Here is a 16,880-nt window from a genome sequence, read left to right on the forward strand (position 1 = left end):
ACACACTGTTAATATTTGGGAATAGGTGCCTGACATAAATTTCAGGGACACAGGTAAGCAGAAGACTGTCAGTTGCTGCCTCAAGGGCCCAGTACTCTTGAGAGGGAAGACAGACAACCATGAAATACTAGCTGAAAAGGCAATTTTAGGGAATCAGTGCTATGAAGAAAGTAAAATGGAAAAGGATTAGAGAGGGACTTAGGGCAGAGGGGTGACTTTATCTTAGAGAGGATGGTGATAGGAGGGGGATTCTCAGCTGAGCTATCAGTGTGAAGAATGACCGGCCACAAGACAGCAGGGGCGAGGGAGGAGATTTCAGGTGGAGGGAGCCACAGGGGTCCCGGCGCTTAGACCAGAATGACTGGGGCACAGACGTGAACCAGGAACAGGCCAGTGTGGTTAGCACTTAGCGAATACTTGTGTGTTTGCCTAGATTACAAGAGAAACTGAGTTATTTTAGAATGGCTTCATGAGCTAGGTTCTACCTTTTTATAGTTTAAAATTTTTTATATTGTAATTGTGAAAATTCTGGCAAAAATCCGGAAGTATATGAAACAAATCCATGATTTTAAAGATGAGTGATAAAGCAGATATCCACAAACCCACCCTCAGTTATGAACTAAAAACTTTTAACCCCCTCAGAGCTTTCTGACTGCATTGCTCTTCCTGGTCCCCAGTGGTGTGAACATTGTGTGACTTTTGAGATAACAACTCACTTGCTACTCTGTGATTTAGTGACCTCTATTTGCAACCCAAACACATAGTTGAGCATAGCTTGTTTTGAATTTTATATAAAAGAACTAGTGTGTGTGTGTGTGTGTGTATTCTTTTGTTGACTTACTTCTTTCTGTCCAAGTTGAGATTCATTTGTGTTGACTTGTGAATTTCTAGTGTTTACTCTACAGCCTACGTAATAGGCTGTAGCTTAACCATTTGCTCTGTTGATCAGTATTTGTGTTTTCCCATGTTTGGATATTATTGTGATCAGGTCTGGAAATTTTTCTCTGCGGAGTGCACATACGCAAGAATTTACCTAGGACAAGGGTTGGGAACCTTTTTGGCTGAGAGAGCCATGAACGCCACATATTTTAAAATGTAATTCCGTGAGAGCCATACAACGACCCATGTACGTTACACATTATCCAATAAAAATTTGGTGTTGTCCCGGAGGACAGCTGTGATTGGCTCCAGCCACCTGCAACCATGAACATGAGCTGTAGGAAATGAATGGATTGTAATACATGAGAATGTTTTATATTTTCAACATTATTATTTTTTTAATTAAAGATTTGTCTGCGAGCCAGATGCAGCCATCAAAAGAGCCACATCTGGCTCACGAGCCATAGTTCCTGACCCCGGACCTAGGAGAACAATTTCTGGGTTGTGGGTTATCACCATGTTTACTAGACAACACTGAACTCCTTAAAAAGTAACAGCACCCGGGTTGTTCTCTCTAGTGGTGTGTGATGCATTCCGTGGCTGTTTACACCGGATCACACCAACACTTGAGGTTGGCAGACTTAGTAATTTTTGCCAGTCCGATGGGTGTGTCAAGGTATCTGGGTTTTAATTTTTACTCTTATCATGACTAATGAATTTGAGCACCTTTTCCTCTGGTTATAGGCCTTTTGGATTTCCTTTGCTTGTTCTTCTGAAGGGCCAATTCAAGTGTTTTTCCCAGGTTTTTCCTTAGGGTTCTGCCTTTACTTCATTGTATAGCAGTTATTTATACCTTCTGTGAGTGTTCTTCCCTTTTTTAAAATGTCTTTAAATGTTTAAAACTTTAACAGAGTCTAATTTTAATAGTCTTTCTGTATTAGTTATCCATTGTTTTGTGACAGATCACCCCCAAACCTAGTGGTTTAAACAACAGCCCTTTAGTTCAGTTGGGACTCAGCTCACTGAGTAGTATGGTCTATCTTGCCTCTGTCCTGCTGCGCGGGGCAGCTCCGCTCCTGCTGGCTGGCCCTGTGACCGATGGGGCCATCACGGGGTGGCTGAGCCACAGTTTGTCGTCAGCCCACAGGTTAGCACAGAGTTGGGCAGAGGTGGACAAAGCTTCTTAAGGTGGAGCTCCAAATGAGCAGAGCGTCACCTTCGCCACACTCCGGTGGCCACACGCCCTGTCCAGATTCAAGGGTGGGACAGTAGACTCTGCCTGTTGCTGGAGGGGGGGAGGTGGCAGAGCCTCTTTGGAAGGAGAAGGGACCACCACAGGGAAGGGCAGTGAGCTGTGACCTTAGCTTGCAGCCCCTCACATTCTGCCTATGGCGTGTGCTTTTTTCCAGTCCTCCAGGGGCAAGAAATGACTGACTGTCCTGAGGCATCTTCTAAAAACCTTAAGGGTTTGCTTTTCGCATAGACGACTTGCAGTATTTAAAAAAAAAAATTTATGAAAGAAAGAATTTGAGAACAACAAGATAAACGTGAATTAGAGGAAGAAGGCCGTTTCAAAACTGTGGCAGTGAGGGATGTTGATGGGGGCGGGGCTGTGTATGTGGGGGGGCTGTGGACCTTCTGCCCAGTTTTGCTGCAAACCTAAAACTACTCTCAGAAATACAGCCTATTAAGAAAATAAAAAAATAAAACCAAACACGATGAGGGCAGCTGACCGGGCTGTGAGCATTACTAGGGGAGGGGGAGGCGGGGGTGGAGGGGGTAGAGGAGGGGTAGGTAGCGGCGGAGGGAGACTTGACCTCACAGGTGATGTATTACAGAATTTTGCTCCTGAAACGTATGTCATTATATGAACCAGTGTCACCCCAGTAAATTCAATTCAAACAAACAAACAAAAAAAGAATAATGTGACCTAATTCCAAACAAAACCAAAACCAAAAAAAACCTCGAAAGATAAGGACTCAAGTCATGGCTCATTTTTTCTTTCTAGGCCTTTCCGCAGCCCAGCGGAAGTTTGCTCACTCGCTCAGAGACTTTAAATTTGAGTTTATTGGAGACGCGGAGACCGACGATGAACGCTGCATAGGTGCGTACGCGAAGATGCGGTCTTGGGGTGCTCTGCTCTTCGCCTTGTCCGCCAAATAAGTATTCCTTTCTCTTGACAGATGCTTCCTTGCGTGAGTTTTCGAATTTCTTGAAGAACCTGGAAGAACAGAGAGAAATTATGGTGAGTTGTGGGGTGTAACCCAGTTAAGTCCAGTTCTTACGCAGGAGACACGTGGGCTTGGATGTGGGTTTTGGCAGAGCGTGGACGCACTGATCCACGGAGAAAGCAGTGGGAAGAGCCGTGGCTGAGGGGCAGGAGTCCGGAGTCCTAGTTCCTCAGTGGTGCTGACTGTGGTGAGAGCTGAGACCCGTTGCTGGACCTCTGGATCTGTTTCTTTATCTGTGAAATGGTGGGTTCGATGTTGATGTCATTGCCATCTAGATTTTGTACGCTGTAGACCTCTCATTTAAATTGAGTCTCCTGCGGAACCTTAACGTAGCACAAAGGTCAAAGTGGAGGAGTGTCTGTGTAGAAGCACAGGGACTGCAGGGCGATGTTAGGTTTAAATCTGCAGATTTCTAGGCTGTGTGGAGAGGGGGAGAACTCAGGCTTGGAAGTCTTTCAAATCTCACTTTGCCTGAGATTCATAATCCTGACACTGATGATAATGGTCACACTGTGTTGGGTGCTCTCCACGTGTGTGATGCTGTGCTGAGTGGGTTGAGTGGATGAGCTTATTTACGCTCAGCAAAGCATTTTGAGTGTGTTGAACAATATATACTACCTTTCTTACAAGCTTGCACTTCCCTTCTGTTGACTGATGTTCATCCATTCCACAAAGAGTCACAGTAAAATTGGATGATGACCACTATCTATTCTTACCTGGTTTTTCAGGCTTAAAAAAAAGACAAACTGGTTTTTTTCTATGTTCTTGAGAAGGAGTCCTACCTAGAATTATTTTAAAGTGTGAGTATATGAATGTTCAGATGTATGTGGTGGTGGTAATAACATTGAATATGATAGCTAAGGTAGTCAACCTTCACTCTGTGTCCAGTAGTGTTTACCTAATATTAAGTCATTTAATTCTCACATCAACTCTATGGGACAGACAGTTAGTGTCCCTTGTTTTACAGATGAGGAAACTGAGGCACATTACCTTGCCCAAGATCCCTTGGCAGCTGGGAGGTAAAGCTGGTACTTAGCAGTACCAGGCACTCTGAACCACCCGCCATCTTGGCCAGCTTGCTAGATGTTACTGCGGCCTCATGAGTAGTAGCTGGTGGGGCTTTCTTTCTGGTAGAGTTGGAGTAGGGGAAGAAATGAGAGAGGGGCACTGATTTTAAGTTAAAAGTGATAGGGGCCCTGGCTGGTGGCTCAGTGTTGGTCTGGCGTCTTGTATTCAGAGTCTGGTCAGGGCACATGGAGGAAGTGACCATTTGCTTCTTTTCCCTTCCCTCTCCCTGTTCTCTCTCTCCTCTCCTCCTGCAGCCAGTGGCTCGATTGGTTTGAGCATGGCCTGGGGCACTGAGGATGGCTTAGTCAGTTCCAGCACATTGGCCTCAGGTGCTAAAAATAGCTCAGAACTGGAGAATTGGCTCCAGACAGGGTTGCCAGGTGGATCCTGGTCAGGGTGCATGCGGGAGTCTGCCTCACTATCTCCCCTCCTCTCACCAATTAAATAATAATAATAAAAAGTGATAGGGACATAAGGCTTCTAAGAGCCGTAATATAATTTGCACTGTACCCTAAATTCTGAGATAATTTGTGTATATTGAATATATATTATAGAGGGCATATGAAGGTACTATGGTCCTGTTGGGTTTTTCTGGCACAGACATATTCAGCCATTATTCATGTGATCCTGTAGTCGCTGCTTTTTCAGCTGTTTAGGAGAGTTTAAATGTGAAAATAGTGCCATGATGTCACCCTTCTGCTACATGGAGTGGGTGTGAGTGTGTGGGTGGTGGCAAAAGTGCATGTTCTTAGTTTTTGTTAACAGTGCCGACTTTTGTCTCAACCCTCTTTGATATATTTAGTTATACATTGCTGGGATCCTGAGCATTCAACAAGTAGGCATTGAATCACCTTTTGAGTTCCAGTGACTCTTTAGAACAGCGGTTCTCAACCTGTGGGTCGTGACCCCGGCGGGGGTCGAACGACCAAAACACAGGGTCGCCTAAAGCCATTGGAAATACATATTTTATTTAAAAATGTATTGTATAATAACTATTTTCCGATGGCTTTAGGCGACCCTGTGTTTTGGTCGTTCGACCCCCGCCGGGGTCGCGACCCACAGGTTGAGAACCACTGGTTTAGAATCTAAGCACAGAGGCAAATAAAGCCAACTCCCTGCTCTCAGGGAGGTTACATTCTAGAAAGAAGAGGTGATTTAAATATATATATGTAAATATATTGTCAGGTAGTGATAAGTGCTGCAGAATTTAACATAGAAGGATAAGTAGCCAGAGAGAGGGGCGGGGCACTGTTATACCTGACATGGTAAGGGAAGGCTTTTCCACAGAGAACTGTATGTGGCATCCTGGTAGCTGCGGGAAGAGAGTTCTGGTCAGATGGATGCTAAATTTTAGCTCTGCAGAAATACTGTGTGACCACTGTCTGTCTTGCTCTTCTGTTCCCGATTTATGTTCCCTGAGATGAGTTGCCTAGGTCAAAAAACTAGACTGTGGTCTGAGCTCCAGGCTATCTGATATGGACAGCATGGTTCTCAGAGCTATCATTAGCTAATTTATTGATTTAACTTTCAGCTGTGATGGGGGTTGATGGGGTGTCTGTCTTAGGTTGGAGGAGGATGACAGGGCTGGGTTCTCAGTGCAGGGTAGAAGTAGGAATAGGATGTCGTCTGTATAAAGCCAGAGTGGGGCAGCTATGATCAGCCAGAGAATTAACAGGACAGCTGATGCTTTTTTTTTTTAAACTTTTTAATTTGTACATGTACAAAAGTATAGAGAGAAAAATATAATTGACCTACATGTGCTCATCACCCAGCTTCAAAAACCATTGCCGTACAACCTATCTGGTTTCCCCAAATCCCCCTTCGACCCCCCATTATTTTGACAGAAAGTCCAGTATCATTCATGAATACTTTAATATATTTCTCTTAAGGATAACTCTTTTGAACCTCAGTATCCTTGTCACACCTACAAATAGTTCCTTAATATTACAAAGAATTAAGTCGTATTCAGATTTTTCTGGTGCTCATTCACACTTGATCCCTTCCTCCTCCTCCAGTAAACAGTTGGTTTGTTCAGATCTAGATCCAAAAACAATACATTTGATTGCTAAGTTTCCAATTCTCTTTTAATCTGCAGGTTCTTCTTCCTTTTTTCCCCCTGACAAGAATTCTTGATGCTTTTCTATTAGCTTTAAAGGACCTTTATGACACTACTTTCTGAGTTAACAGTTACAATAATGAAGTTAATGCAAGTTAAAAAGTTTGGGATTTAACCCGTGTTGATGTTATTGGGTGTTTCTTTCTGATCTTGATAGTCAGTGATCACCTTTTTTTAAAGCATGCAAATTGTATCGACTCATTATGGCTACCTTTGCTCCTTTCAATAGCTTTGAATGAGTAGGGAAAAATAACCTTTTATATTTTACTAGATACCAAACTTAAACTTTTAAACTTTTGAATAAGGGCCTGACCAGGTGGTGGCGCTGTGGATAGAGTGTCATCCTGGGATGCTGAGGACCCAGGTTTGAAACCCTGAGGTCATAAGCTTGAGCGTGGGCTCGTCCATCTTGAGCACAGGGTCACAGGCTTGGGTGTGGGATCATGGACATGACCTCAGGGTCGCTGGCTTGAGCAAGGGGTCACTGGCTTGAGCAAGGGGTCACTGACTTTGCTGGTTCAAAACTCTGGGCTTGCCTGGTCAAGGCATATATGGGAGTTGATACTTCCTGCTCTTCCACCCTCTAAAATGAATAAAGAAAATCTTTAAAAAACAAAAACAAAACAACCCCCAAAGAAACAAACAAAAAACCCACAAAAACTTTTGAATAAGAAAAGATACCTGTTTTAAGAAGTGTCCAGTGTGGCTCTGGAGAAGAACTAGTAAAAAGGAAATTAAAATACATCCTCCTCCTCCTCCTCCTCATCCTCCTCCTCCTCCTTCTTCTTCTTATTATTATTATTTTAGAGAGGTAGGGAGAGAGAGTGAGAAGCATCAACTTGGAGTTGCTTCACTTTAATTATGCATTGATTGCTTTTTATTTGTGCCTTGATGGGAGGAGGGACTCAAGCTAGTGACCTTGGGCTTCAAACAAGCAACCTTTGGGCTTAATCCAATGACTTTGGAATTATGTTGATGATCTTGCACTCAAGATGGTGACCTAGCGCTCAAGCTCCTGAGCCTGTGCTCAAGCCACTGAGCTTGCGCTCAACCAGCATCCCCAGTCGATGCTCTATCCACTGCGCCACCACTGGACAGGCTAGAATACATTATATTAAGTGCAGTAACAGAGGTATAGAGTGTGGCTGCATTGAGTGGGGGCCAGCCCTGCCCGTGCTTCTCAGGGAAGACTTTACAGAAGAAGTGTTATTTGAGCTGGAGTTCAGGGGACAGAGATGCCAAGGAGGGCCTTTTCTTCCATGCACAAGCTTACACCTCCCCAGCACAGTGACAAAGAGGTAAGGATAGTCTTAGGCAGTGGGGTGCCAGTTCATTCTGCGAAAAACTCTTACTTTAGTTCAGATATAACAAACTGGCAGCATGTTTTTTAAAAAAACCCACATATTAAAAAAGAAATGCAAAACCACAGCTCTAAATTGGGTTCCAAGAACTTAGCAAAAAATTTTAATATTCTAAAATTGGTTCCAAGAACTTAGCAAATTCTTATATTTTTCTTCAAAAGGTACTGTCTACTTTTTTTTTTAACTGAATTTTATTGGAGCAACACAGGTTAAGATAACTTATACAGGTTTTGGTTGCTCAAGTCATCACATTCTTAGTAGTCACTCAATCTCTAAGAGCAATTAGTAGCCCTGCCGGATAGCTCAGTTGGTTAGAGCACTGTCCCGATGCTCAAAGGTTGTGGGTTCGATCCCTGGTCAGGGCACAGACAGGAACAGATCAATGTTTCTGTCTCTCTCTCTCTCTCTTACTCTTTCTCTAAAATCAGTCAGTAAAATTAAAAAAAAAAAAAACAATTGGTATTTTCTGAAGTCATAAATTAAATGATGGTTTCGTATAGTAATTGTATATTCCTAAAGAAGACTGAATCATTACATGTTAAAATATATATATATATATAAAATACACATTTTAGAAGGCAAAGATCAATTCCAAATATTTTTTAAAAAGATTTCCATTTCCTAAATAAATGTTAGAATAGGACTTTGGGATTTAAGAGATAAAGTCATTTGGAAGCTCAGTGATCTAGGAACAAATACTTCTTTTTTAGTTTTGAGCCACCAGGTATATATATCTTTACATACCTGATCTGTGTATTGAATATATATGCACGTACACACACACACACACACACACACACACACACACACACACACACATTCCAACAAGTACTATTGAATGTCTACTTCTTGCCAAGCACTTTGCCAAGTGCTGTGAAGACAAAGGCATGGTTCCTCCCTTTAGTAGTTAGCTATCTGTTGGAGGAAGTTGCCAAGAGCCTGAAATTGCAGCCTGCCGTGTGATAACAGGCCGAGGAAGTCAGGAAAGGCATTCTGGAGACACCACTGCTGAACTGAGTTTACAGGTGAATCAGAGTCGGCCAGGGAATGGAGAGATGGATGGCAGTCCCTGGTTTCGTCTCTGAGGAAAACAAATTGATTTTGGCAAGGAGGCAGGGGGGATGTGCTCGCCTCTCCCCCACTTGTGTTCATCTCTGGAGCTGTGCAGTGAATTGTTGGGGAGGGGATTGGAAAGCAGGCCAATCTAGACAGTCACAGTGTCCCCCCAAAGCTGCCTGGTGCACGGAAGTCCAGTTGCTGTGAATGGGTGTGCCTTGTTCATTAAAAGGCAAATGTTGCTTTTTTCAGGGCAGTGTTTGCAAGTGAGTAGTTTGTGCTGAAAGAGTGGCCGACCTTGACTGTGGAAGTGGGCATGTAACTCGAGTTGGGGCGCCAGGCACCGCGAGCGGCAGCATCGCCCTGCTGTCTCCTGTGCGTGTTCTCTGACGGGCGGGCTGCGCGCAGCCACCGCCAGCATTCCGGAGATGTTCTCTGCCACGTGGCAGGACAGGGCGTCCTTATCCGAGGTGGGCAGCTGGCCAGGAATGTAAGGGCTTTTAAAATAGTGCTTCAGTGTTTATGATGTTCTTTTAAAAGGGTTTCATACTGTATTTACCCCTCGGCCTGTGTTCTTTTCACGTGTGAGTCAGTTTTGTCCTCTGAGACAAGGCTGCTCAGTTTCTGGGATGGTGGCGAATCAGGGCAGTCGTGCAAGGCCCAGAGGTTGAAGCAAGCTTTGGGGGAGAGGGGGGGTGACAGGACAGGGGGGTCTACCTGGCCAGATGGTGCACAAGAGGCGCCCCCCTCTCATCTAGAGCAGCTGTGGCCCGTGGGGCCGGCAAGCAGATGTGAGGAGGTGTCTTACCACGAGCTGCATCCCTTTCCCACTTGAGCAAGATGAACTTGTGTGTGCACAGACTCTGGAGGCGTTTGAGACGATCTTCCTTTTCTTTTTGTTATGTTGTTTTTCCCCACCACAGATTTTGCTCTTGTGAAAACAGGGGTCCAGGGAATGCTTGTCCTTAGCTTATGCCCTGATAAGGAAGGCCCTAAGATTCTTAGAACTGAAGGCTTTTGTTAAAAGTTGAGGTGGTTCTAGATGAGACTTGAGTGTTTCCTCACCCTCCTCTCATTTGCTTCACTCCATTGTCATTGCTTTTTCATTGTCTTCACTATCTTACATAGTTAAGTGGTTTCTATATCTTTTGGGGGGGTTTTGGCGCTGATTTTTGTTCCAGATTTTCTTTCTTTTTTTTTTCACATTCAAAAGGGTTTCATTCTATTAGAATAACATATTGGTTAAAATGAACTGAATCTGGCCCTGGCCAGTTGGCTCAGCCATAGACCGTTTGCCCGGCTTGTGGAAGTCCCAGGTTCAATTTCCGGTCAGAGCACACAGGAGAAGTGACTATCTACTTTTCTATCCCACCCCCACCCCCTCCCCTTCTCTCTCTCTCTTTCTTCCTCTCCTGCAGCCATGGCTCGAATGGTTTCAGCAAGTTGGCCCCAGCGCTGAGGATGGCTAGATGGCCTTGCCTCAGGCGCTGAAATTGCTCAGTTGCTGAGAAACAGAGCAGTTGCCCCAAATGGGCAGATCATTGCCCTGTAAAGGACTTGCTGGGTGGATCCCAGTCGGGGTGCATGTGGGAGCCTGTATCTCTGCCTCCCCACCTCCCTGTCTCTCACTTAATTAAAAAAAATTTAGTTGAATCCTTTTAACCTTTTGATGGAAATTTTCATGCTCATCTTTCCCCAGTGCACCCTGGGGCCGTGGTCCTCGAGCTTGGTCCCTGGCCCTCAGCATCAGGATCACTTGGAAACAGGCTAGAAATTCAGACTTGTGGACACCATCCCAGACCTATGGAGCCCCTGGGGTCGGGCTCCAAGTTACTGTCAAGCATGCTGGAGTCAGAGCCACCGGCCTGCCATGCCAGGGGACTCTTACTGGCATTCCCAGCCTTGGAGCTAAAGTCTGAAAGCTAGACGCACTATGAATTGCCTTTTAATGGCTTTGAGTCTGCCACAAGGTTAAAATAATCTTTACAGAGCTACGCTTTTACCTGTCATTTCCAAAGGATTTTGGACTACATCTAGCTTGTTTTTTTTCATGGAGCAGGTTTTTGCTGTTAGGAATTTCAGCGTTAAGTCACTTGCGTTCAGCTTTGCTCATGAGTTCCTGTGGTGTGTCAAGTACTGAGGGTATCCCTATGTTATTGGAAAGATTGTGGCTTTACTGTCATCCGGCTTGAATGATAACATTTTATGTGGTATATCAGGCCTGTTTTGATCAGTTCTTTTATCAAAAAAGTGTCACATTTTTTGTGTGGAATTCTGTAGACAGGCATATCCAGGTGGGGGAAAAAATCCATCTTGAATATATTTATGAGCCTGGGCTGGTTGACTCAGTGGTAGAGTGTTAGCCTGGTGTGTGGATATCCGAGTTCAATTCCTGGTTAGGGCACACAGGAGAAGCGCCCATCTGCTTTTCCACCCCTCCCTCTCTCACTTTTCTCTCTCTCTTCCCTTCCTGCAGCCATGGCTCGATTGGAGCAGGTTGGCTCTGGGAGCAGAGGATGGCTCCATGGCCTCCGCCTCAGGCACTAAGAAGAGCTCGGTTGCTGAGCAACAGAGCAGCGCCTGAGATGAGCAGAGCATCACCCCCTTGTGGACTTGCTGGGATCTGGGGATTCTGTCTCTACCTCCCTTTCTCTTACTGAATTAAAGAAAAAATACTTATTTATGAAACCCTATCTCAGTTTAGTTTAAAAGTTGTCAGGGACCTGACTTTATGAAGAATTTTTCTCCTTTGAATGAACCTTTACAATTTGAGAACATTGTTTTTTCATATAAATCCTGTTTTTCTTTCTCATAACCCATTATAATTCAGTCAGATGTAGATGTCATTGTGAAACCTGTTTTTCTTTTTTCTTTCTTTCTTTTTTTTTATATTTGGATTTTTTACTGGCCCAGAATCCTGTAGAGATTGTAGTTAGGACTAACCCCAAGTAAAATTCTAGAGTGAGCTTGAGGATGTCTTAGGCAAGAGGCCTGCTCCGCTCCTGGACCTTGTTTTGTGAGGCCGCGCCTCTGACTCAGTGTTCTCTCTGGTGACTCATCGTCATCTGTAGGCTCACAACCTGTCATCCTCTGATCACACTTCCCTCCTGAAACTTGTGTTTCCTATATTTACTGTCCTTGGGCGTGCTCTCTGCTTCTGAGGAATCAGTGAGCTCTTCTGATAAACCAGTGATATTGACATGAGGGCGGGAAGGACAGGCATGAAATCTTTCTTCCCCGCTCTGCTCCCCTCCCCCACGTAACAAGGGACACCAGAACGCAGTCGGCCTTCTCAGTTGATCGTCTAATCCAGCTGAATCCTCAGTTTTAGGTTGAGTTAGGACACCTCAAATCATCCTTCAGATCCTGTCCTACAGTGCTCAGGGGTAAGAGCACTGAAACAAACACCTGAAAGGGAATTTAGGATAATTTACATTTAACAACAGTGACTTGGTTTAAAAAGGGGGGGGGGCTGACCTGTGGTGGTGCAGTAGATCAAGCGTCGACCTGGAATGCTGAGGTCGCTGGTTCAAACCCTGGGCTTGCCTGGTCAAGGCACATATGGGAGTTGATGCTTCCTGCTCCTCCCCCCTTCTCTCTCTCTCTCTCTCTCTCTCTCCTCTCCTCTAAAATGAATAAATAAAAATAAAAAATAATTTAAAAAGGGGGGAGCATGCTGGAACTGAGTGAGGTGGAATAATTTGCTCTACACCACAGAATAAGCTGGTGATAGAGACTAAACTGAAATCTCTCTCCTGTCTTCTTGTATCCTGAGGACATGATTCCTTGCCGTTAACCCCTTGTCAGAAGTAATATCTTTTCTTCCACCTTTAAACATGGGTGGAATGGGTATGTGCCCTATGGGTGATATCTACTAGGCAGCAGTCATGAAGAAACATGAATTTTGTTGTAATCCTGGCATATTTGGACAACTGTAACCTCTCAATATATCAATCACCAAACCATTTAAGGACCAGTTAAAGAAGAAATATGAATCCTGGTGGTGGTTTGAGACCTACCAGTGGGACCTCCTGGATAGGTCAGGGAAATAAATGCCCATCCCAGTAACTAAAGAGAGGGTGCCACCATCTTGGAAGAAAATCCCGGATACCATAGCAGAGCACTCCTTAAGAAATGGTGCATCTCTAGTTTTTTTAACAACATGGCGAAAAATATGTGGGGAAAGGCAGATATTGGTGACTGAAACAAAAAGCGATTCAAAGGGGCTGGACTCGGAGGACGTTTAGAAATATTTTAACAAATTATGTGCTTTTTCTTTTCTTTTTTTACATATGTGCAAGAGGTATACATGATAAAATGTAACTCTCACAGAGCTTTTTCAATAAATGTAAAAGCTCTAAATGTTAGGATATTTAATCAAGATTGCATTAGCGGCTTTGGCTGGTTGACTCAGCGGGAGAGCGTCGGCCTGGTGTGCAGGAGTCCCGGGTTCGATTCCTGGCCAGGGCACACAGGAGAAGCGCCCATCTGCTTCTCCACCCCTCCCCCTCTCCTTCCTCTCTGTCTCTCTCTTCCCCTCCCACAGCCAAGGCTCCATTGGAGCAAGGTTGGCCCGGGCGCTGAGGATGGCTCTGTGGCCTCTGCCTCGGGCGCTAGAATGGCTCTGGTTGCAACAGAGGGATGCCCCAGATGGGCAGAGCATCGCCCCCTGGTGGGCATGCCAGGTGGATCCTGGTCGGGCACATGCGGAAGTCTGTCTGACTGCCTCCCCGTTTCCAACTTCAGAAAAAATACAAAAAAAAGAAAAGAAAAAAGATTGCATTAGCATTTTTTTCTTCCTAATGTATACAGTAATGGAGTGTCTTAACTGTTGGTGGCATGTCGGATTGGCTGAAATGTAGCACTATAATAGTGGTAGGGGTTAGTAGCGGTCCAGAGGGCTAGCAGCGGCCATGTTGGTGTAGTGGGAAGAATATGGACTTGGAAATGGTGGCAGCGGTGAGGCAGCTCTCAGATCTCGCTGCAGGGAGCACAGTGGACCATCAGGCCTAGATGCCTTGTGGTTCCATTGCGGCATCAGGGCCCAGGCCACGCAGTTTACGTCTGTCTTCGGCCAGTGAGTGCACCCAGCAGGGGTGCTAAACAACTCCTTCCTGTTCCTGGGGACTCTGGACTCCTCTGACCGGCAGCCTGGGCTCCGGGAGTCCCTGGGAGCTGTGCCGGGCTTTCTCTAGAGCTGCCCTGCCGGGACACGGTCCACCCCACCTTCCATCTCCCTGTCTCTTCCCCTGGGCTCGGGCCTGCTTCACTATCTGAGAGCTCTTCCAGCCTTCCCTGGCTCCCGTCCATTTTCTCCCAAAGACATTTCCCCTAATAAATATCTGGTGCATCTTTTCGTGTCATGGTGTCTGCTTCTCAGAGGACTTGGATTAACACAGAAACAGACTACCGTATTTCCCTAAGATGCTCCCATGTATAAGATGCACCTTAATTTTGATGCCTGAAATTTGAAAAAAGAAATGTATTACATAAAGTTACAGAACTCAAGTTTTATTAATCATAAAATTCATATAGCTCCTCATCCACGAGAAAAAGCAGGAAATGCAAGTTAAAAAAACAAACAAAAAACTACAACCACTATATAAGACACACTCAGTTTTTAGACCCCAAATTTTTCAAAAAAAGGTGTGACATATACATGGGGAAATATGGTATTTTGAGTCAGAGAGGATAAGAGACACAAGAGACTTGGCATAGGTATTTATGGTTACTGTCATCCATGTCAGCGGGAAATGTTGCATTTGTATAGGAACTCTATTCTCTTTTATCTAGATTTATGGGAGATTCCCACTTCATAATAAAACATTTGAAGGCCTGGCATATGCTGGACTGCGCAGTGTTCTAGCACTTGAGGATACAGTGCGGAATTAGGGTCTTGTGCAGGATGGGTTGCTCAGCGGCTGAGTTGTTGAGAGCCCTCCTGTCCCACACCCTTCCTTTTCTCTCGGCCACTCAAGTAGCTTGGGCATCACAGAAGGCTGGAGTTCTCTCTCTGTCATTGGTCAAAAGCTTAGGTGTTCTTCTGACTATTGTCTCTAGCTCTCTCGTATTTTCTTGGTTCAACAGTTTATTGCCTTATTATTCAGGAGTCCCATTACTCTCTATGCCACTGAATTATGCCATTCACTTTAGAAATTAAAATGTCTTATTTATTTATTTTTTATTTTTTTTTTTATTTTATTTTATTTTTTTGGTATTTTTCCGAAGCTGGAAACGGGGAGAGACAGTCAGACAGACTCCCGCATGCGCCCGACCAGGATCCACCCGGCACGCCCACCAGGGGCGATGCTCCGCCCACCAGGGGGCCGATGCTCTGCCCCTCTGGGGTGTTGCTCTGCTGCGACCAGAGCCACTCCAGCGCCTGGGGCAGAGGCCAAGGAGCCATCCCCAGCGCCCAGGCCATCTTTGCTCCAATGGAGCCCCGGCTGCGGGAGGGGAAGAGAGAGACAGAGAGGAAGGAGGGGGGGAGGGGTGGAGAAGCAAATGGGCGCTTCTCCTGTGTGCCCTGGCCGGGAATCGAACCCTAGTTCCCCGCACGCCAGGCCGACACTCTACTGCTGAGCCAACGGGCCAGGGCCTCTTATTTAGAACTAACAGAAACAAAATTGCAAGTTCTCTCATGACACTGTTACAGCTATCTGGACAGGCTTGTTTTTCATCGACTTCTATGGGGTTTTATTCCTTCTCATAATGTTCTGCCCAAGTATTTATTTTGTTTTAAAAATAGAAGTCAGTTCTGAAGATCAGGGTTGAATTTCTGTACATCCGTATTAGGTTAACTCATTCTTAATACGTCCAGTAGTTTTTTTCTGAAGATGTTCTTGTTTTCCTTAGAATAATAAAAAATGCCTTTATTGGTTGAATCTGTTTGATGGAAATAATTTAAATATAATTACTACTTTCTTTTTGAGTGATATTCTTTAAAATTGATATAAGCTTTTTCCTCCCCTCTCCAAAAAAAGCCCAAAGATGTATCACAGAAGATAGAATTAAGGGAATCTTAAACTTTTGTGATATACTTACCTAACTTTATTTCACCTTAGAGCCAGGTCCTGGCCAAATATTGTGGGAATAAAATCAGAGAGCAGAAGTAAGTGGTCAGAGCTTTAGCTCAAATCTTCTGTTTTGTTAGGTTTTAAGCTCTTCTGAGTTTAGGATTGGAAGTGGATAAAAACTCTTAATGGGAACTTTTTATTCTTGGACTGTCTGAATGAAAAAGGAAGTGTAGTAACTAAATTAGCTAGTTGGAATATATACTAGATCATGGAATATGTATTTTATAAAGTTTGGTTCTCAGGCATTTGGTGAGACTTCCATGGTTTTTAGCTGTGATTAGAAATAAAATATCACACAGGGATTAATTCATTTGGAAGTTAGAATTGCTTGTGTTGGGACACCCCCCCCCCTTTTTTTTTACTTAATTGTGATAAGTAGGTAGAAAACAAGCATTCTTCCTTCTTTACAGTTGAGAATATTCAGGTCCCATTTCTTTTTACAGTCTAAAATCAAAACTATTCAATAGTTAAGACTGAGCCCAAATGAGAAAACTGAGGCCTCCTTTTTCTCATTGAGGCAGGGCTCTTGCAGCAAAATCAGTTATGAAACGTTTTCATTTTTTTTTGTCAGTGTCAGAGCCTTTGATGCTCTGTTCTCTCTCTTATTTCAGTTAATGAAAAAGGTGGGAGGACTTGATTATCTGTGTTAACTTTCCTACTGGAACTGGAGCCCTGATTGGTGGAGAAAGGCAGGTAGAGACCTGATGGATGGAGACAGAGGTAGCAGAGGATGAGTGTGGATGGAGAGTAATCTGATGAATTAAAAACGAGTTGGTTTAATCAGGAGAAAAATCTTGTGTAGGGAGATAAAGAAGGATCATACTGAATGCATTTTGGTAGGATTATTTAAGGTTCTGAAAATGTTAAAATATCAATCTTACTTGGACTGGATTTTCAGTTGCAAGGTGTAGCTGTTTTATATAGAAAGGGGAATTTACTAAAGAATATCAGGTAGATTGTATAGGGTTTGGGGCTGGTCTTGGAAGACAGTCACCACTCTGTCACTGGGTATGAACAGTACAACCTGCACCAGCTACACCACAGCCACTGGTGGCTGTTGGTACAACTGTCGCCTCTGAAAACCCGTGTAGTG

At 44.4% G+C, this 16,880-nt stretch overlaps 1 protein-coding gene across 2 annotated transcripts in view; it reads left to right on the top strand.

Moving 5' to 3' along the window:
• ARHGAP10 (Rho GTPase activating protein 10) overlaps positions 1-16,880 on the top strand; it is a 283,692-nt gene that overhangs the window by 81,530 nt on the left and 185,282 nt on the right. For both annotated transcript variants that reach the window (XM_066386249.1, XM_066386238.1), the window contains exons 2-3: positions 2,888-2,983; positions 3,063-3,124. In XM_066386249.1, coding sequence (XP_066242346.1) covers positions 2,888-2,983; positions 3,063-3,124 — 158 coding nt within the window. The remainder of the gene's footprint in view (positions 1-2,887; positions 2,984-3,062; positions 3,125-16,880) is intronic.

Source organism: Saccopteryx leptura, chromosome 1 (assembly GCF_036850995.1).
Source record: "Saccopteryx leptura isolate mSacLep1 chromosome 1, mSacLep1_pri_phased_curated, whole genome shotgun sequence".
Taxonomy (NCBI): domain Eukaryota; kingdom Metazoa; phylum Chordata; class Mammalia; order Chiroptera; family Emballonuridae; genus Saccopteryx; species Saccopteryx leptura.